Source organism: Sciurus vulgaris (genome assembly GCF_902686455.1).
Source record: "Sciurus vulgaris genome assembly, chromosome: 6".
NCBI lineage: Eukaryota > Metazoa > Chordata > Mammalia > Rodentia > Sciuridae > Sciurus > Sciurus vulgaris.
In genome coordinates this window covers 2,813,459-2,834,618 of record NC_136466.1, presented here as the reverse complement: position 1 = coordinate 2,834,618, position 21,160 = coordinate 2,813,459, and the positions used below count along the sequence as shown (strand labels likewise).

Here is a 21,160-nt window from a genome sequence, read left to right as displayed (position 1 = left end):
CATGGACGAAATATTTGGAAATCACAGAAACATGAGAACATCTCCTATGTTGAGAATACAACCCTCATGTCATCACTCTCTCCTGGCATGCACTACATTTTTGTGGGACATTTTAGAACTCAGTGGCCTTTGATGATGTGACTGTGAACTTCACTAAGGAAGAGTGGGCTTTGCTGGATCCTTCCCAGAAGAATCTCTACAGAGATGTGATGCAGGAAGTCCTTAGAAATCTGGCTTCTATAGGTAAGAATCATGTTTCATTACATAATCAAATACAGAGCACTGGGGGGTATTTTTTCTCTCTCATGAATTTGGAATGTGAAAAGGCAGTATTTTGTGGAATGAACTGGGCCTAATGTTATTGCACTGTGCTGAATAAATACCAGAATTCTTTTTTACCCCATTTGTTCATGTTTTTTATTGTTGCATTATAGTTGTTCAAATTATAAATCCCATAATTCTTTCTGAAATAATGATGTTTTATAATTACTGTCCTGGGTCTACATTTTAGGATCCAGATGGAAGGTCCATAACGTTGAAGATCAGAAGACAAATCCCGGGAGAGATGTGAGGTAATTTGTAGTTATAAGAGTAAATTGAGTGCCTTGAGGTAATTCTAGCCTATTTTATAATTTTGCAAATAAGCAAAGAAAACAAACATAATGTGAATTACATTTATTCTTTTTTCACCAGATATAAATTTTAATGTAAGATACATGTTTCATGTATTTAAAAATAATTGATTTTTGACAGTACTACCAAAGTGCATTTATGATAGCACTGTTTTTGTAGTGGCTATGGAGAAGCATTATTGCAAAGTGATCATGATATTGTCTTTCAGTTTAGACAGGACAGAAAGCCAGTAGTTTCATTGGCCTTGGTTATGGTGTAATTCTAATGCCTTTTACTAAATGCTAAAGTATAATGAGCCAACCATAAGTTGTGCTTGTAATTTTTTTTTTTTTTTTTAATAGAAGTCATATGATAGGCTCTGTAAAAATTTAAAAAGGCACTCTGGAAAAATGTTCAGTGATGTTCCAAGTCCAGTCTTAAAAGGACATTCCTGCTAGAAAGTCCATGTGAAAGCAGTATGTGTGGACACATCTTCATTTATCAATTTTTCTTTAACAGGCACATTATATCTCAGTCTGAAAACAAAGCATATGAGAATCAGGAGAGTGGAGGGAAGCCAAATAAACTTAAACAGAACAGTAAATTCTTCATTCCTCTCATTAGTGATCAAAGACAAGCATCAGAGCACACTGTAAATGGACCTTATGGATGTTTGATATGGGGAAGAGAGTTGAGTTCCAGGTGTTTTCAAGAATATGGAGGGTCTCATATTAGGGAAAATCCATGTGGATATAAGAAACTTGGAAAAGACTTCTCTGGTTCAAATTACTTTCAAAAACGTATACAAACTTATACTGCAGAGACGGCTAATAGATGGAAACAATGTAGGAAAACCTTCGTTAGCTCTCCTAACCTTCAGTTACATGAACAAACTCATACAGGAAAGAAGCCCTATGAATGTAACCAATGTGGGAAAGCCTTCACTAGGTCCTCTTACCTTCAAATACATAAACGAGTTCATACTGGAGAGAAGCCCTATGAATGTAAACAATGTGGGAAAGCCTTCAGTACTTCCTCTTACCTTCAAATACATAAACGAACTCATACTGGAGAGAAGCCCTATGAATGTAAACAATGTGGAAAAGCCTTCACTACTTCATATAACCTTCAAATACATAATCGAACTCATACTGGAGAGAAGCCTTATGAATGTAAGCAGTGTGGGAAAGCTTTCACTCACTCCACTCAACTGAAATCACATGAAAGAATTCATACAGGAAACAAGCCCTATGAATGTAAACAATGTGGGAAAGCCTTCACTAGGTCCTCTTACCTTCAAATACATAAACGAACTCATACTGGAGAGAAGCCCTATAAATGTAAGGACTGTGAGGAAACCTTCACTTCATCCCGGCACCTTCACTCACATGAAAGATCTCATACAGGAAAGAAACCCTATGAATGTAAACAATGTGGGAAAGCCTTCTGTAGTTCCTCTTACCTTCAAATACATAAACGAACTCATACTGGGGAGAAACCCTATGAATGTATGCACTGTGGGAAATCCTTTATTTCTTCCACTAACCTTCACTCACATGAAAGAACTCATACAGGAAAGAAGCCCTATGAATGTAAACAATGTGGGAAAGCCTTCTGTAGTTCCTCTTCTCTTCAAATACATGAACAATCACATACTGGAGTGAAGCCCTATAAATGTAATCAATGTGAAAAAGCCTTTACTACTTCCTTTTACCTTCAAATACATAAACGAAGTCATACTGGAGAGAGGCCCTATGAATGTGAACAATGTGGGAAAGCCTTTGCTTCAACAAGTGACCTTCACTCACATGAAAGAACTCATACAGGAAAGAAGCCCTATGAATGCAAACAATGTGGGAAAGCCTTCACTACTTCCTCTTACCTCAAAATTCATGAACGAACTCATACAGGAGAGAAGCCCTATGAATGTGAACAATGTGCAAAAGCCTTCACTACTTCATCTCACCTTCAAAAACATAATCGAACTCATACAGGGGAAAAGCCCTATGAATGTAAGCAGTGTGGAAAAGCCTTCACTCAGCCCGTTCATCTTCACTCTCATGAGCAAATTCACACAGGAAAGAAGCCCTATGAATGTGAACAATGTGGGAAAGCCTTCACTAGGTCCTCTTACCTTCAAATACATAAGCGAACTCATACAGGAGAGAAACCCTATGAATGTAAACAGTGTAGAAAAGTCTTTATTACTTCGACCGCACTTCAAAAACATTATCGAACTCATACAGGAGAGAAGCCCTATAAATGTAAACAATGTGGAAAAGCCTTCACTATTTCATCCAGCCTTCAAATACATAATCGAACTCACACTGGAGAGAAGCCCTATGAATGTGAGCGATGTGGAAAAGCATTCACTGCTTCCTCTTACCTTAAAATACATAAACAGACTCATACTGGAGAGAAAATCTATGAAGGTAAGCAGTGTGGTTAAATCTTCACTCTGTCCAGACTCCTTCACTTACATAAATAAAGTTGTATAAGAGAGAAGCCCTGTGAATGGAAACAATTTGGGAAGCCTTCACTATTTGCTCTTACCTTCAGGTACATAAGTGGACTCATACTGGGGAGAAACCGTATGAATGTAAGCAGTGTGGAATACTTTCAATACTTCCTCTTACCTTGAAATACTTAAATGAGCTAGAGAGAAGCTCTGGTACGGTTTGTATTTCAGGTGTCCCCCAAAAGTTTAAGTGTAAAATGATGCAAAAAGTATCAAATGAGGAACATTTTGGTCTTGAGAGTCCTAACCACATCAGTGAATTAATCTCCATATAGGAATTAACTGGTAATTGAAGGGGTAGGTAATGATTGGAGATGGTGGGAATTATGGGAATGACTTTGGCATATATCTGTTTCACCATTGGAGACCTCTCACTCTGCTTCCTGTCCATGATGTGAGCTGCTTTGTCACATGCTCCCACCATGATGTTGTGCCTCACCACAAACGCCCAAACAATGGAGCCTGCTTTCTATGGATGGAGACCTAAAATAAACTCTCCCTCTCCTGCAATTGTACTTGATGACTCTTTTAGACACAACAGTGAGAAAACTCAGTAAAATATACATTGGTCCTAAGAGTTGGGTCATTGGTGTGACTAACGTGATCATATGGTTCATAAGCATTTAGAGCATTTTGGAATTGGAAGAATTTTGAGATGTTTAGCAGTACAAGCTGGAAATTGTTTAGTTTGTCTGGGGAGCTTAATGGTCGATACTGGTGAGAGCTCAGAAGACCAGAGTGCATACAGGACTGTGGAGAGGGAAGACAGGAATCAAGAGTGTTTAGAGGAAAAGGAGGACACCATTAATGACTAGCAGCTATTCCTGTTATGTTTGGCAAAGAAGTTGTGTGCATTTTACCTGTGTTCTTGTACTTTCTGAGACATTTTAAATGGGATGGACTTCTTTATCTGGCACAAGAAATTTCTAGGCTATATAGCATTCAGGCACTGGCATGGATTTTGCTGGCAAGCTTTAACCAGATTTATTATCCTAATCAGGAGCAGAATGCAGAGTATAGCAGAAAGATTTGGAAAACAGATTTGAAGAGTAAATTTGGAGGTAAGGAAGTTGCAGTTGTTAAAGACTTTACTGCCACTAAAGAAATGCTAAATACTTTGACCAGAGACAACAAAAAAGATGGCCTGAGGACATCTCAGGAGCTGGCAAAACCACACCATTCGCATGAATTTCAATGGAGTAACATTGAAAATTCTCTAGAGAAGAGTCCAGTGGAGCACCCTTCTTACACAAGGGGGCCTGGGAAGTTTTTTCAACTTGGTCAGCCACACAGACCCTCAGAGGCTGCTGCAGCCAGGATCCCTGGAAGCTGGGCTTCTGCTTGAGATGGCGACAGATTTTGGTGTCAACCATGTGCTGCTCTCTCTACAGGAATGCAGGATGCTGGACATAAGGTGTTTCTGTGAAGATATGAAAGGAAGGCAAGATAGAACAGGCAACATGCAGCAGGGTCAGAGTCTCTTTGGGCACTCCCTGACAAGATAAGGTGTGCATATTTGATGAGGAAGCTGAAGAAGCTGTTAAGACCCTGGTGATTAAAAAATACCAGTAATGTGGGACATCGTCCTAGGAAAGCCGCAGGAACTGAGCACAGACAATTCAACAGAAAGACCATTCAGCTGCAACCAATCAGACCACCATGGCATAGCTGCATAAGCCCTTTGAAGAGAATATCACAATGTCATATGCCCCTCGTGCCAGACATGGAGCTACAGGACCTGTTTGCCCACTTGGATTTTGTTTTTCCTATGGTCCTATCCCTTCTTTCTATGCACCTATTTTTGTAAATTAAAATGTGTAAGAAAACCACGCCAGACATGGGAAATCACATAAGGGAGTTTATTAAGCAAACAGAGTGTGTCCCTGCAGGGTAAGAGAGAAAATGAGAGGAAAAGAGAAAGGGTGTGCACAAAAAAGAGAGAAATGTGAGGAGGAGAAAGAAAGTAGGAGAGAGAAAGCATGAGAAAAGATGGTGGGGTACCTACCCTTAAGTAGTTGAATTCCACCAGACTAACAGAGAACCAGTTACGGGGAAGGATACTTGCAAGCTGAATGATGAACCAATAGCTAGCTAGGATGTTCACAGATTGACAAGTGGTTGGGGGGGGGGGAATGGCTGCATCAGAAAGGGCAGGGAGGGCAGCTTTCTGACTGACAAGCTAGGTTGTGATGCAAACGCAAGGAGAGCAGCTTTCAGACTGATGGTTGTGATGCAATGGAAATGGCAGGGGAGCAGGTTTGTATTACATTCCCGTGTTTCTGTTTTTATAAGAAAATCTTTTGCTCTCCAGTTCTTTCCCAATTTCTCTCTCCTTCCTGCCTCCGTGACTAGGCCTGGTTTTGCAGGTGAGATGTAAAAAGTCCATTCTCCCAGGGGCAGTCTCCAACTTACAGAGGCAGATGGCTTTCATGGACTTCATTTCCTTTATTTGACTGATCCTCTATTTCTACACTAACTGCCTGTCCCCAATTCTGGCTTCATTCCTGTAATATAAAGCCGATACCCCACCTCCCAACCACTTGTCTGTGCTCCACCCACCTCTTACGTTACAGGAATTTCCGGCCTACACTACAGTCATTTCCTGCTTCCCACATTACGTCCTAACATGCTAACTACCTATTGGTTCACCAGTCAGCTTGCAAATATTTTCCTCTATTATTGGTTCCTTCCAGCCCAGGAGATTCCAATATCTGGGAGAAGCATTCACGCTGTCTTTCTCTTTCCTTTTCTTTTTGCCTCGCAGCGGACGCACTAGTCGTCCGCATAATAAAGTCTCTTGCATGAGGCCTTGTGTCCGCTGTGGATTTTTCTGGGAGCTATTGTCGAGCCTCAACTGAGACGGGCGTGCACAGCAGCAGTTCCACGGGAGGGGCTGGAAATGCCGCGAGTCTCAAGCTGAGCTGCATTTTTCCTTACATTTGGTGCCTCAGACTTGGGATGGGTCCTTCCGCTGACTTAAGAAAGCAGAACCCCGCCCAATGCCCCAGTGCCTGTGGACAAAGGCTCACCTCACCTTCCATTTGCCTGGATGCCCAGTTTTCTGCATGCAACACCGGACTCTAAATTGGTGAGTTCCCCTTAGGCCTGTCCCCTAGACCACTTAAACACACCTCTGCTGACCTGAGAAGTGGCAGTTGAATATCCAGGGCTCTCGAGGCTGCTGAGGTGTGGGGGTACCCCCAGCCACAACATTCAAAGTTATGGTTGGTCCCCATAGTTGGTCTTATTTGCCGGGTGGATTCCTGATTTTATGGTGGAGATTCTCTCTCAGGGTTTGAGGCTCATTTGTCTGTCAGCTCTTTGTGCTCGAAATCCTGATCAGGTCCTCAAACACTCTTGGTTCTATTGCCTGGTAGGCACTGGTGTGTGTGACAACCACATCTTTGCACTACCTTCTCATATTTACCTAACACGTGGTCGTGGGATGCCTCGATCACTAACTTAGGTGTTTCTCAGTCTTTGACATGGAATCTAGGACTTCCACCACAGCAAACTCACCCTTGAGATGTTTATTAAACAATCTCAAACACCTGCACCTGTTCCCTGAATTAGAGCCAACCTGTTCTTTAGATAGTAAATCAGAATGGTCTATTTATGATACCCTAAATTCTAGCATTATACTAGGTATAATTATATGTATAATTATACTAGGTATAATTAAGTACATATGTGGGCGACCTGCTGAATGGAAAGAGAATTTTCCCCTTCATGTTTTTCCTTTCCTTTGTGCTAAACCTAATCTTTGCTCTCCTCAAAAACCTGAACACGTTCTCCTGGCTTCTCCCCCTTTTAAACCTTCCTTCTCTTCTGAGTTTGATCCAGCTGATGAATCATCCCCTTACAGGCCTCCTGCTGCAGAAACCCCTGTTCATTCCTCTCCTTTGCCTCATTCCATTTCTCCTTCTGCTCCTCCATTCAACCCACCAAGTCCTCCCACCAAGCAGTCTCGTGCACATGTTCTAGCTCCTTTACAGGAGGTGGCTGGTGAGAGGGAGTGATCAGAGTCCATGTTCCTTTTTCACTGTCTGATCTGTCCCAAATAGAGAAGTGGCTAGGCTCCTTCACCTCCAACCCTGCAAACTTCATTAAGGAATTTCAGTACCTGATCCAGTCTTATAACCTTACCTAGCAAGACATTTACATGATCATGTCCAACACCCTAACCCCTGAGAAATGCAGGAGAGTTTGGGAACAGGCACGCAATTATGCAGATGAGACTCATCAATCAACCCCAGCCCACCCCATTGGGGCTGAAGCAGTACCAGATAGGGAGCCCTATGGAACTATAATACCGAGGCTGGGTGTCTGCGGCAGAATGCATTTCAAACCTGCATCCTTGCAGGTCTACGAAAAGCCGCCACTAAACCCATTAACTATGACAAACTTCAGGAAGTAATACAGGACAGAGATGAAAACCCATCAACATTTCTAATCCACCTTACAGAGGCCATGCTCAGGTACACTAACCAGGATCCTGAAACCCCAGAGGGACAGCAGCTACTTATGACTTATTACTTTTCCCAAAGTTACCCTGACATAAAGGTTAAATTGAGGCTGTTGGATAGGGGGAATCTTACCCCACAGCCAGAGGTCCTAGCAGTGGCATTCAAGGTTTACAACGGAAGGGAAGAAGAAAAACAAAAATTAAAATACCAAATGCTGGCCAAAGCCCTTCAGCCAGCTAGACCTGCCCAAATGTCCACTGCTAGGGGCACCCAAGCTCCCAGAAGACCTCCAAGCCTATGCCTCAAGTGCAGGCAAGAGGGCCACTGGGCACGAGCCTGCCCCAACCCCTGGCAGCCCCCAAGTCCTTGTCCAAAATGCCACCAACTGGAACATTGGGCAGTGGATTGCCCTGGGGCTCAGAGAAGTCCCAGGTCATCCTTGGTCCCTCCCTCCGGCGACTTGCTGGGATTGGCAATGGATGACTGGGACTTCTGCACCCGATGACCATCACCACTCAGGAGCCCCAGGTGACCCTTACGGTGGCAGGCAGGCAGATCCCTTTCCTTATAGACACTGGAGCCACCTTCTCAGTGCTGTGGGAGTTTTAGGACCCACTTCCCCTGCCAAATCCTCTATTGTTGAGGTAGAGGGAAAACAATATAAACCCCTTACAAACCCGTCCAATAAGCTGCCATATAGAACAAATTGGCTTTACTCATAATTTTTTGATAATTCCTTCATGTTCCATTCCCCTTCTGGGAAGGGATAGCCTAACCAAATTGGGTGCCTCTATTTCCTTCTCACCCACCATGCGCCTCAGCCAAGACTCCTCTGCTATTCCTCTCCTTACAGCTCAAACAGAGGCCCAATATCCCCTTCCCCAAAGAAGCCTTGTAGGACTTCAACCAATCATCCAGGATTTAAGGCAGAAAGGCTTCCTGCGCCCTGCCAACTCACCTTATAACACTCCCATCCTGGCTATTAGGAAGCCTAATGGATCTTACCATTTAGTGCAAGACCTCCACATCATTAACTTGGCAGTGGTCCCCATCTTTCCCATTGTGTCCAATCCTTACACCCTGCTTTCCTCTATCCCTTCTTTCACCACATACTTTTCAGTGCTAGATTTGAAGGATGCATTTTTTTACTGTCCCACTTTACCCTGATTCACAGGATCTCTTTGCTTTTACTTGGACTGACCCTTTCACTTGAGTTTCTTCTTAGATGATCTGGGCAGTTCTCCCACAGGGATTCTGAGACAGCCCTCATCTCTGGTCAAACGCTAACCCCACTCCAGCTCTTAATCCACAGGCTTCTTCCAACTGATACTCAGCCACTCCTGTGGGACTCTTTGTCTCAAACTGAAGATCATGAAACACCAGATAAACACGCCCAGATTGGATTCCTGTTTGTAATTTTCCTAACCACTAAATTTTTTTCCAGTAGAATGCCAGCCAAAAAAGGGGTGCCCCCTGTCTTTTTATATAGGAGGAGTGCTACTTCCATGTCAACCAACCATTATCTCCCACTACTTGTGAGGAATTGGGCTGCTATATCACACTCCTTACTGGGACATGCCACTGACTGTTGGGCTGGTTACTCCCTCCACACCAGCCACCTTCTGTAGGGGAGACTAGAATATGTATGCGGGACCTCATGGCAGGAGGACTAGATAGGCTGGGCAGGGGAATGGAAGTGGAAGCAGAATGGAGTAAAAGAGATGCAGAAGCAGGGGCTGGAGGGGCCTCTGTCACAGTGGACTGGTATCAGGGTGGTTTGTTAGCTGAGTCAAAGTTGGAGAGGAGGAGGGATTAAAAAGGGAAGAAGAAGCCAAAAGGAAGCATTCAAGTTTGCAAGAAGAACAAAGAAGCATAAGAAAGAAAAGACTTGAAGATAAGGAATCCCTTTCCATCTGCCCACTCGCTCACAGAAGCTGTGTGACTGAACCCTTAGAGAACCTCCACCATAAAATCAGGAACCCACCCGCAGATGAGACCAATTAAGGGGGCCAGCCATAACTATAAAGTCATGACTGGGGGTACCCCCCATCCTCAGCCTCCTGGAGGGCCCCAGACACTCAGTGGTCACCTCTCAGGTTGGCAGAGGAGTGTTTAAGTCAGTCTAGGGGAACCCGACTAGAGAACTCACCAATCTGAAGTCTGGTGATGAATGCAGAGCAGAGCATCCAGGTTAATGAAAGGTGAGGCTGTGTCTGGGGGGCACTGGGGCATTAGATGGGGTTCTACTTGCTTAAGAGACAGTGGAAGAGCCCATCTGAGTCACAGAACCAATGTAAGAACACAAAAACCACTCCAGACATGGGAATTGACATAAGAGGGTTTACTAAGCAAACAGAGTGTCTCTCTGCAGGGTAAGAGAGAAAATGAGAGGAAAAGAGAGAGAGATAGCATATGCAAGACAGAGTGTGAAAAGCGAGGAGGAGAGCGAAAGAAAGTGAGTAGGAGAGAGCATGAATGTGAGGAGAAGAGAGAGAAAATGGCAGAGAAGCATCCTTAAGCAGTCAGTTCACCAATAATGGAGAAGGATACTTGCAAACTGATGAAACAATAGCTAGCTAGGATGTTCACAGACTGACAAGAAGTTGGGAGGTAGGGAAATGACTGCAGTGTAAAGGGCAGGGGAGCAGCTTTTTATTATATTACACTTCCTGTGGAGACCCTCTGTGCCGATCTCATTCCAGATCAGCACTGGTCATGTTGGAGGTGTAGTGCTCCTGATTTTTGTTCAAGCAGGTAAATCTTCAAATGTCTCTTCACTAACCTTCAAGGAGCCCTGCAGAGGATGTTCATCCAACAGGCTCAGTGCCCTGCCTGCCTGGTCCCCCAGAGGAAGCCCTCATTAAAATTATTATCCCCAAACAGGCACAGATGATCAACTACATGGAGTCCAGCCATGTAGGACACCGGACAACAGAATGAAGTCCCAGGATTGACACCTGAGTAGACCAAGCTGGTCCTCAACACTCTCCTTCCCTTCCTGCCAGCCATGCCAATGAGACAAACTCAACAGGGCTCCTGCCCAGGTGGCCTCATCTCATCTCCCCACTTGTACACCTCGGGGAGGGTGTGGACTGCCCACATGGGAACAGATCTAGGACTGACCTTGCATGGGCCTGTCCTGTGTTACCTGTGGAGGCCTCCTGATATGTGGCTGAGAACATGTAATATGAGGTCTGAGTTAATGCCTGTAACTCTGGGCCTGTTTTCAACTAGAGCTTCTGAAAGTTGACATACAGCAAGAGAACATTTTAGTCTCCTGGGTGTTCCCTTTCAAGTGAGCTGGAATAGGGACCATTTAGGATGTGAATGCCTGGCTATCAGTGATCTAAGTCCTCTTGGATTCACTCATCAAATATGTGAGTTGAGTTCCTCAAAAATCCATTTTCTGTATCACTTCCATAAACATGACCTACTCCACACAGCTCTTTTGATTTATGACTTCTCATCCTCTTCTCCTGATACATCTTTTAAAATATTATGCAAATGCAGACTTCCTTTCAGCACTCTGAGCTGTCCTGAACGCCGCAAGTGTCCTTGATTTAACTGATCATGGGGTGTTCAGAATTTATTCCCCCTTCCCGACTCTCTTAAATTTCTATAAATTTAGATGACAGATTTCTTTCAACTTCTTCCAGTGTGTACAAAGCAGATAACACTGTCACTGACTTCCTAGAGACCTCAAGTGTGTATGGGATACAAGTAATAAAACTCATGGTGTTTTGCCACTGGTGGACAATTTACAGAGTTAGGGATAAAGAATTTCAAGATGCAGTAGAAGGCAGCATGGGATACTATTTGCCCAGGTTCCAATCATGTAAACATGAAAAAATTAATTCTCTGTTGTACTTTACTTTCCATTCTGCATCAGGTAAGATAAAGTTTGAAACTGAAAAAAATTTAGGCACTGTCATACTCTGGTAGTATTATTTCCTAGATTCCCTAGATTTGGAATTGGAGCCATGTGTCTCATTGAAACCTGTGTGGTAGGCAGTTTCTACGATGGTTCATGACCCTACATGGTTATTGACTCACTTCTCAACAGTAAAATAAAATGCTGAGATATCACTTTGTCTCAGGGTCACATCGGCTTTATAACAAAGTATCACTGATTACATATTTTATTAAAAAAGTAGACATTTATTTCTCAGAGCTTTTGATACTGGAAGAGTTTTGGCAATCTCATGTCTTACCAGAGTCTCATTTGTTCTGAAGGATGTCTAGAGTGTAAGATGTGTTTTTAAGGGTAATGGGAGCCCAGTAGGTGCTCAGTGTAGAAAGAAGGCCATTACTTGGTTATCACGTGAAACCCATGAGTGACTCACACCAAGCACCCTGATTTATACAGTAGGAAGCTGAATGTTGTCCTCTCTAGCCTGTGTTTACAACAGGGTGGGTGGGATTATCTTAGTTTCAAGTTACCACAGAGGTAGAGATCAAGACCCCAGTCCTGCCCTCTCCAGGGTGTTCTGGATGGTGTCCTAATCCAAGCTGAATGTTGTGAATGTTGTGGGTTCTCCAGCAACAGCTATAGTCCTAGGGAATGTAACTGGAACAATTCATTGAGTTCCTCTTGCTTGGTTGGCCCCAGTCACTTCTCTCCTCTTCTTGTTATTAAACTTGTGATAGTTTTCACTTCTGTTATTCCCATCCAGAAATCAGTGTGTGCATAAAGTTGTGTACATATGCAACTGTGTTGTAAGAGAGACAGTGTGATTCTTGGTGCTGGAAATGACACGGGAGGACCTGTGGCCAGCAAGCAAAGCCTGGGGTGGGAGTAGGCACCACACAAGGCAGCAGAAGCTCAGCTTTCTAATCCCTTTGAGAAAAGAAGATCAGGGACTCAGCTCTCCACCAGTAATTGTTGCTAATGGTCTAAGAAAGAAAGCTGAGAGTTTTTCTGAGTTCTTTCCATTTAAGACACCATGCACATGTTCAGCAATCTCAAAGACATGTCTGCAAGTGAGGGTCAGCACTTTCATTCAGAGAGGGGATGGTGGATGCCATCTCAGATTAGCAGGCTCAGGGCACAGGCTAGTCACTGGGCTCCTTCAAATATAGGACTTGGTCTCTGGAGCACACAAAGAAGCCACAGTGAACCCACAGGGGAGGACTGCACTCTAAGTTTTCATAGTATGATTCATGACCACCACACACCTGCACAGGTGTTTCTAATGGTTTGACCCTATGTCCACCCTGGCATGTTGATGGGTCCCTCACCTGTGCTCTGGAGAGCACTGTCTGCCTGGAGCACTCCTGAGCCTGTCTGCTGTTAGGAGGTGGGTGCTGTGTTCCCAGAGGCCCTTTGGGGATGGCAGGGACACACCCACATCTCTATATGAAGCAGAGCTCACCAGCCAGCTCACACAACCTGAAACTGTCCCTGCTTTCTTCTGAAGATGTTCTGAAAGCCTGCCAGCCTGAAAAATCTGTGAGGACCACTTATCAGGCTGAGATTTGGAGAAGCCAGCAGCAGAGACCATTTTGCTGCTGGTGGAGAACACATGACCCTCAGGAGTGACTGCTTTCTGCTTAGAATTCAACCAATGGCCCAACTTATCTGGCACTGGAAAGAAAATGATTTTATGAGAGAAATAAGTCAAAACTGGTGTCTTGCAATTATAAGAGAATATAACCACAGAAAATTCTTATCAAATGTTTTGTTGCTAGATTTCTGAATCCACAATGGCAATGTGAGGGACAGTAGTGGATTCATAGCTAATTGTGAGAAACACTCACCTGTCCAAGCCCAAAGAATGGATTAAAGGACACAAGAGACAGCAAAAAAGACATTATTTTGATGACGGTCTTGCAAGACTGGGTGCCTTGTGGTCAGGGAACTCCAGATTGGGTACAACCAGTGTTTTATCTCCTGCATTGCAAAATCCCTCACCCAGTTCCTCATTGGCCAAGTACTATGGGGAGCACAGTCTTACTGAAAGGCCTCCTAGTTTTTACTGTCTCCTATTGGGTTATTTAAAGAAATGTATCTTTAGTAGTCTCCACATCCCTTTGTGCTCTTGTGGTGGGAAAGTCCCTTGAATTGAGTGCCTTTTGGCATGTACACAGTTATCTCTGTTGGTCAGGTGGTGGTAGGTGGCTTCCTTCTCACCTCCTATTTGTCAATGAGCTGCAAATTTTCACACTGCCATAACTTACCTTTAACTTTCCACCCTGTTCTCCTCCCAGCTGCCTTACCCACATCCCATCATTTTACATTTGAAGCTAAATATTGTATTCTGAAAATACACCCCTGGGCTTTTGATTTGGCACAACCCAGCCACTCTGATGCAGTTTAGCTCTTTTCCAGTCCTGCCATCTCCTCCTATTGAGCGGAACAACCCATAATGGCTATTTTCAGCATTCTGTGGTTGTTCTGGCTTTTCCTTCCTGCCCAGTCACAAGTTCCAAAGATGCATAAACATTTTCAGAGTATTCATAGTAATGATCTCACTGTCATTGCCAAGTTCCTAATTAGTCCGCTTCTCATCACTGAAACAAAGTATCTGAAACAAGTTGACTTTACAAAGAAAAAGGCTCATGTAGCTCTGAGTTGCAGAGATTTGAGAACTTGCACCTGATGATGCCTTTCTTGCTCACAGCACACAAATATGACCACAAACAGGGAGTGTGAGTGTGTGTGTGTGTTGTCTCTCTCTGCCTATTCATATGGGCCACCATAACACAATCATGGCTGCTCCACTGTAATGACCTTATGGAGCCCTAATTATTTCCTTCGTTTCCACCCCTAAGCCCCAGAGCCATAAGGAATTTCCACCCTCTTAATACTTCACCATGAAAATTAAATTTCAGTAGCTGAAGGCTTATTCAGCACCCAAACCTATCCAAACCATAGCAATGGGGAGATTCCACATTGGTGTTTTGATCATCTCCACAGTTCTTTACAGTTCTTGCATAATTCTCTCTCTCTCTTTTGCTTTTTATTTTGGGGGGGGGCACTGGGGATTGACCCCAGGGGTGCTTAACCACAGAGCCACATACCCAGCCCTTTTGAAATATTTTATTTAGTGTATTACATAGCTATCTAGGGCCTCACTAAGTTGCTGAGGCTGCTTTGGACTTGCAATCCTCCTGCCTTTTCATCTCCAGCTGCTGGGGTTGGAGGTGTCTGCCACCTTGCCTGACTTGCACATTCTCTTGATGGGCTACCATCAGTCTTTTAATTAATTAAAGCACAAGGAATTTTGAAATTGAAACTGGTCAAATTATTGACTATTGAAAACAAATTTTGGCACATGCAAATATTTCAGTCCCCAGGATATTACCTTGTTTCTTAAATGTAGTTCAAATATCTTTAAAAATGAGAAGTTGTTTTATATTTTTGTTTCTTTATTCCACCAACAAATAAAATTATGTCTATTCCTGGCACAACAGGATGCCTTTATACAGACGTGAGAGGGCCATAGCTGACCTACTTCCCTGGCACTTCCTCCCACAGCTGCTAAGTACCTCTCAGTTTACTCAGCCTAAAACAAGCTTTGCTGATGACAGTTTCCCTTTTTCTCTTCATATTTGTCTTGTGAATTAGACTCAGTTTGTAACAGAGTTTATGTGATTATTTTCCTTTTTGTCTTCCTTTTTTCGTTTAGTATCAGTTTTTTAGTTCAATACACCCGATGACAAAGCATCTTCTTTTCAAAACTCACACTGACACACCTCCTACCTTTCTTTAATCCAGTCTTCCTTCACTGTATATTTAGCTTGTTTCTACATATTTGCTACTGGTAGTGAAGTGGAAATGAATACTGGAATGCAGATGTGCCAGTAAGTGCTGATCTCATGTCCTGTGTGTGCACAGCTGGAGGACGGGCTGTGGAGTCATAATTACCTCTATCTTTCTTTCCTCTGAGGAACCTGCACAGTCTTCTCAATGATGTATGTACCAAATGTCATCTCCACCACGATTCCCTTTTCTCCATATTCTGGCCAAACTTTGATAACACTTTTTTATAATGAACATCTTAAGGGGTGTAATTCCCTGTGATTTAACATGAAAATAGGAAAAAAATATAGTAGAATAGCTTTTGGTGTAGATCTTAACCATTATGTGTTTGAATAGGACACCAAGAACAAAGGGAATAAAAACAAAACAAGAGTGAATACATTAAATCATTCTGAACAACGAAGGAATAAGCTGGTGAAAAAAGTATTTATTAACCACATGTCTCATTATAGTACTGTTTCTATGTGTACATGGAACTCATGCAAGTCAATAGAAAAAAGAAAAAATCTATTAATCTGATTTGACATGTATCAGAACCTGAATAGATATTTTAAAAGGAGACATAAAATGACTAACACGTGCTCAGCATTCCTGATCACCAGGAATTGACACTCAAAACCCTAATTTATATTCTACACCTCATTTAATTCACACAATAAAAATGAGTATCAAGTACAGGAGATGATCTTCTCCATCCCACCAAAGAAGACCCTGAGACATCAGGCATGGGCTGCCCAAACTCTCTTTCAACCACATTGTCCTTTCTCAACTGCCACAGAGGTCTAGAAAAGTGGAATACAGCTTATAAATACATCACCAGATAGGCAAGGGATGAAAGTAGACACAAGAGAATGTAGAATACTTAACAAGTTTATATGCAAAGAAATAGACTGAGTGCAAGAAACTGTCACAAAGATATTCATGTTCTCATAAATGCCCAGCCCCCAGTAAATTTTACCATAATTGGAACAAAATTAGTACAAGTGCTTCAAGGTGAACTCCAAAACACAGCAGATGGTAAATTAGTGATTATCAGGTTCTAGAGTGGAGTTTAGGGAGATATTGTACAAAGTGCACAAAATTTCATTTAGTTGGGGGAAAATGCAAAAGATCCTTTGTAAAATGTGGTGATGACAGGTGATAAGGATGCAATTTTTATTGAACATCACCCAGAGTAGACTTTAGTTTTCTCACCACAGAAATAAGCATGTGAAGTAATGCATGGTTAATAAGATTGAGTTAGCAATATTATAAGGTGATGGCATTGCATTTCATGATATTGTAAATCCCCAAAACAATGTGACATTCAATAAAGGATATCTTGTAAATGGAAGAGAAACCTTACCTATGTATCATATGCATAAACTGATACCAGGATAACAGGCAATAACCTCTCTTAAAGAAAACCATAAGCCTTTATCTCTTATAAGTGTAGACACATAACTTCAAAAACAAAGATAGGTTGAATGTAGCAAGGTATAACAATTACTGGAAACCAAGCAAAATTGTCTCTTGAGCACAAACGTGATTTAGAGAACAAAAGCAATATAACACATATCGTAATGCCATAAAGTATGAAAGCGAATTCGACAAGATTAAGTTTAGCTAAATCCAATGCTCATGCATGATAAAACCTTTAGCACCCTCGAATTACAGGAGGGCTTCTAAGACATGCTAAAGGCATCTATGGAAAACTTCAGATTGGCAGCATGATGGAAGGTAAAACCTGGGTGCTTTATATCTCAGGGAGTGATAAGACCAGGGTGTCTGAGTTTGCTCTTTGTATTCAGTATCTAAGTGGATGTTTGCAGATTGAACAACAAAGAGAAACTAATGAGATTGGATGGGAAGCATATGTAAAAACTTCTGAGGAATTAAAACCCAACAAAAAGTCGGTTGTGCTTCTGAGCCCATGGAGTGTGGATGGTCAGCACTGCTCTACCTAAAGATTGAAATAAAGTAAATTTTTTTTTGAAGAAGTAGTACCATAAGGAGGAGTACTTAATTAATAGTAATACCTCATTGTGCTGATTGCATAGTAAAACAATGGTATTTTAAATACATTGCATTAAGGAAATCACAACCAATTTCACCTGTGAGTTTCTTTCTGGTTTTTTGAATCATTGGTTTTTGCTGGGGATGGAACGCAGGGCCTTGCTTTTGACAGATAATACTCTACCACTGAGCTATATCTGAGGTATTGTACCAATTCTTTAAATGCTTTTATGTGGCTTTTAGGAAATTTAAAGCTATTAAAGCATGCATATTTTATTGCAATTGAACATGGCCTTTTCAAAACTCAGGCCCTCCACTCAAAAGAACACAGGTGAAGAGTTTATGCAAATTGAAATTTTAATGTATTCTTATATTGCTTCCGATCTGAACCGCTCCTTCGTTTCCACGCAGCGCTGGCGTCTGTGGCTCCCATTCAGACACCGCCTTCTACCCCAGGAGAAATACAAACCTTTCCCGCCAGGGTGAGGTCCCAGTGGGCAGGGAGTCCTGCTGCAGAGGGCGGGGCCAAACGCCTGTCACTCTGCCGGCTTCAGCCAGGGATTGGGTAGCATTAGCTGTCGCTCGGGATGGAGCGGTGCCTGGAGGTGTCCGTCAGGGCGCTGGGGCGGAGCTGTCCAATCAGGCGCGCGGGCGGAGAGGCGGGGCGGGCTTCCGCGGTCTCGCGCGCTTTCCTTGCTCAGCGCTCAGCTCCTTCCTCCGGGCCGGGCGTCCTGTGCGCGGGTATCTCCGCTGACTCTGCGCAGCCTGTGCGCCCCGCGAGCCCCGGAGGTCCCTCGGGAGGACGGCGGGTCACCCCAGAGGAAGCAAGGTGCGTGTGCGGCCGGGGCTGGGGGGACCCGGTCAGCACCTGCCGTGGGGACCCGGCGTGTGAGCTGCGGAGCGAGGCCGAGTCCGGCTGCGGTGGCCCTGGGGCCTGTCCCCTGGTCCCGGGGGTGGGCTGGGCGCGGGTCCCCGGCCTCGGCTGCTCAGCGTGGCCTCACAGGCGAGGACCTTCCTGTGCCTGCTGGCGGGTGCTGGGCGCTAGTGAGAACTGAGGTCCTGCAGGAGGGAGCCCTCCACTCTGGGGAGAGGAGAGCAAGTGACCTTGCAGAACCAACGCCCAGATGCTGAGCTCCTTGCCTAGGAGGAGCCACCTGGGCTGCGTGCCCTGAGAGTGGTCCCCAAGGGTGGAAGTATGCTCAGCCACCAAGCGGGGGTTCCTGGTGAACTGCGGTGACAGGCTGCATCCCTGAGCTGGGTCCTGTGTCCTCCATCAGATCTGCTGCCATTCAGTTTCAGTTTGTCCCCAAGCACATAAGTATTTCATTCCTTGATTGAATGTAAGATTTTTGTGTTCTTGGTTGACATTTACGTGGACAGAGTAGTGAGATGTGAAGGAGAGGGAGTTCCTGAAATAGTTTCAGTGCTCAGTTTAGTGAGAATCTAAACACCTGTGCACGTCCGGTCCAAATAGAGGGGAATGGGCCCTGGGCAGGCCGCCCTCTCTCCCTGCTCTGCTCTACCTGTGTCTGCAGGTGAGCACGGTGCCACTTCTTTCCCTCGTTCCTTGTCTTTCACCATCTGTGAGGAAGCAAAATGTTCGTTGCTTCTGTCTTATTGAGTTTTCACTAACTTAGTGCTGCATTAGTCCTCTGTCACCTGTGGTGCTGAGACGTGTACAGTGGTTCCTCTGCCTCAGTACCTTAGACTGGGTTTTCTGTCGCGGCTGTGAGTCTCCCAGTTCCCCGACCTGTTCCTGACTCAGGAACCTGACAGCTTTCTCATTTATGTTCTTGACAATTTCATTCTTTTTTTTTTTTTTTTTTTTTTAGATTGGTCCCCACGTGTGCAGTGTTTTCACATTGGCAGATCTTTGTCAGGTTATAGATTATGGATGAATTCAGATTACTGGCAAATTCTAGTGCAGTGTATGGATGAGTTCTGCCTGTTCATCCATGTGTGTTCATGCCCTGCACATGTCTATCCTCTTTACTTCCAAGTGGCTACAGAATGCTTTTCTCTGAATACCATTTGCATGAGCGGTTTTCTGTGCAGTTCTGTTTTTTGAAACGGAGGTCAGGCATTTTCTCTTGTTTAATTCATTTGTGAAGTTATTTCTTTTTCTTTCAACATACCTGCAGGTGAATTCATTTCCTTTGTGGGACTGCAGACATTTCCCCCGAGGTAGGGCAGCCTTCTTGCACCCTGTTGCAGTTTGATGGAGTACACTTGTGTTTATCAGTCTCTTCTTTGGACTTTCTTTATCCTCTTATGTAGGACATGTTGGACTCTGAGATGTACATCCTTGTGTGTCCACTCCTGGCCACTGTAGACTCGGCACTCCTGGGGCTGCGTTTCATCAATCAGAATCTGGTTTCCAACTTGGGAGTGTGTTTTCCTATGAACTGTGGGTGAAGCAGTCTTCTTTCCTGAGTTACTTCAAGCGCTTGCTTTGCATTCTTTTTAAATCTCTTTTAGTGCCATACAGTTAGTTTTTCATGCATTTAATAATTGTGTTTCCTTGTTATCTCTTAATTTTCTTGGCTGGAAGTGAGTTGAGAGAGTTAAAGTGTGAGGAAGACTTGGCCATGCAGCCCCAACTCTTCCCAAGTGGAAACTGCCTGTCTCCCTCCTCTCCAGTCTGGCCTGACCTGGCCCCAACCATCTTTGTGGTAGGGATCAACAGCCTTGGACACTGAGTGTGTAATTCTTCACACCTGCTTGTGACTCTGTGTCTAAGCAGAAGATGCAGGAAGAGTCTCCCGAGAGCAGGAAGATGACAGGAACTATTGGGAAAGGCTTAAATCTACCTGAATGGAAACATCCCCATGGTGGGGCAGGTCTCCTTGCAGGGAAGGAACCCTGTCTGATATGAGCTTTTGCCAACAACTTGTCCATCTGCTCTCATTTGTCCAGGAGTCTGATCCATCTTTTCTTTTACTCATGGCCCCAGAGTGTGTATGTGTGGACTGGGGTGAGAGGGTCTTCTGGAGCTCTGGATGGTCAGCAGGCAGCTGGTGGGAGGGGGTGGCCTTCCACAGTCACAGGCCTTGGTCTCTCACCCTGTGCAGCTCAGAATCCATCTCCAGGACTGTGTCTCCTCATGCTGTGTGAGGCCCCAGTGGCTCTGGCTGAGACTGTCTCCCTGTGAGCTGCAGGTGCTGTGAGATCCCCAGGAAGGATGTCTGGACTTTCCAGAAGGCAGGAAATGGTGAGTGGTGGGGCCAGGACTCCTGGGGGAGGTGGGCTGGTTAGAACTGGCAGGAACCAGGGGTGGCTGGACTCTGGCCTCCCTCTGTCAGCTCCAGAGTTGGCCCACCCAGAGCTGAGTCAGATGCTGCTCCAGCTCAGCCCTGCTGCCTTCAGGCCTTGGCGTGGGCTGGTCTAGTTCCCAGTGTGCTGCCTGGTCTGCAGCCACTTTGGCAGACCCTCTGTGCACAGCTGGACCCCTGCCCGAGGCTCTGAGTGTGCAGTGAAGGCAGAGGGCCTCAGGGGCTCCTGACTGAAGTGTGGGCTCCTGTGTGGAGGATGCTTTCTGAGGGGTCCCTTTACTTCCTTCTCTGGGATGCCACCTTGCTTTCCCCACCTAGCCACTGCCAGGCTCTCAGTTGATCCTCAAAATTCCAGCTGTTCACATTTCCAGACTCTGACTTCCCCTTCACTTCCAGCATAACCAGCCCTTAGCCTTATACTGAATTCAAGTGGGCAGAGCATGAAAGATTGATTGTCTGTTCATGAATTTGCCATGATGGGAAAGCAGAGAGCAGTCACCTGGAACTCTAATGTTACTGCTCTTTGTGCTTCTCT

The 21,160-nt window shown here is 44.3% G+C and overlaps 1 protein-coding gene across 16 annotated transcripts in view; it reads left to right on the top strand.

Annotated features, from left to right (window-relative positions):
* The window catches only part of LOC306663249 (zinc finger protein 124-like), a 368,872-nt gene that overhangs the window by 55,547 nt on the left and 292,165 nt on the right, over positions 1-21,160 (top strand). For 7 of the 16 annotated variants that reach the window (XR_013764403.1, XR_013764404.1, XR_013764405.1 and 4 more), the window contains one exon: positions 20,425-20,564. The exons of 4 other annotated variants lie outside the window; for them this stretch is intronic. Coding sequence is in view for 1 of the 12 variants with exons in the window: in XM_079143686.1 (XP_078999812.1) it covers positions 4,522-4,556 (35 nt within the window). In the remaining 11 variants the exon portion in view is untranslated. Of the gene's footprint in view, positions 1-4,521; positions 5,540-17,945; positions 18,183-18,733; positions 18,889-20,424; positions 20,569-21,160 lie in introns of those variants that run through there. 5 more of the 16 variants (XM_079143683.1, XM_079143686.1, XR_013764406.1 and 2 more) reach the window with 4 other exon arrangements.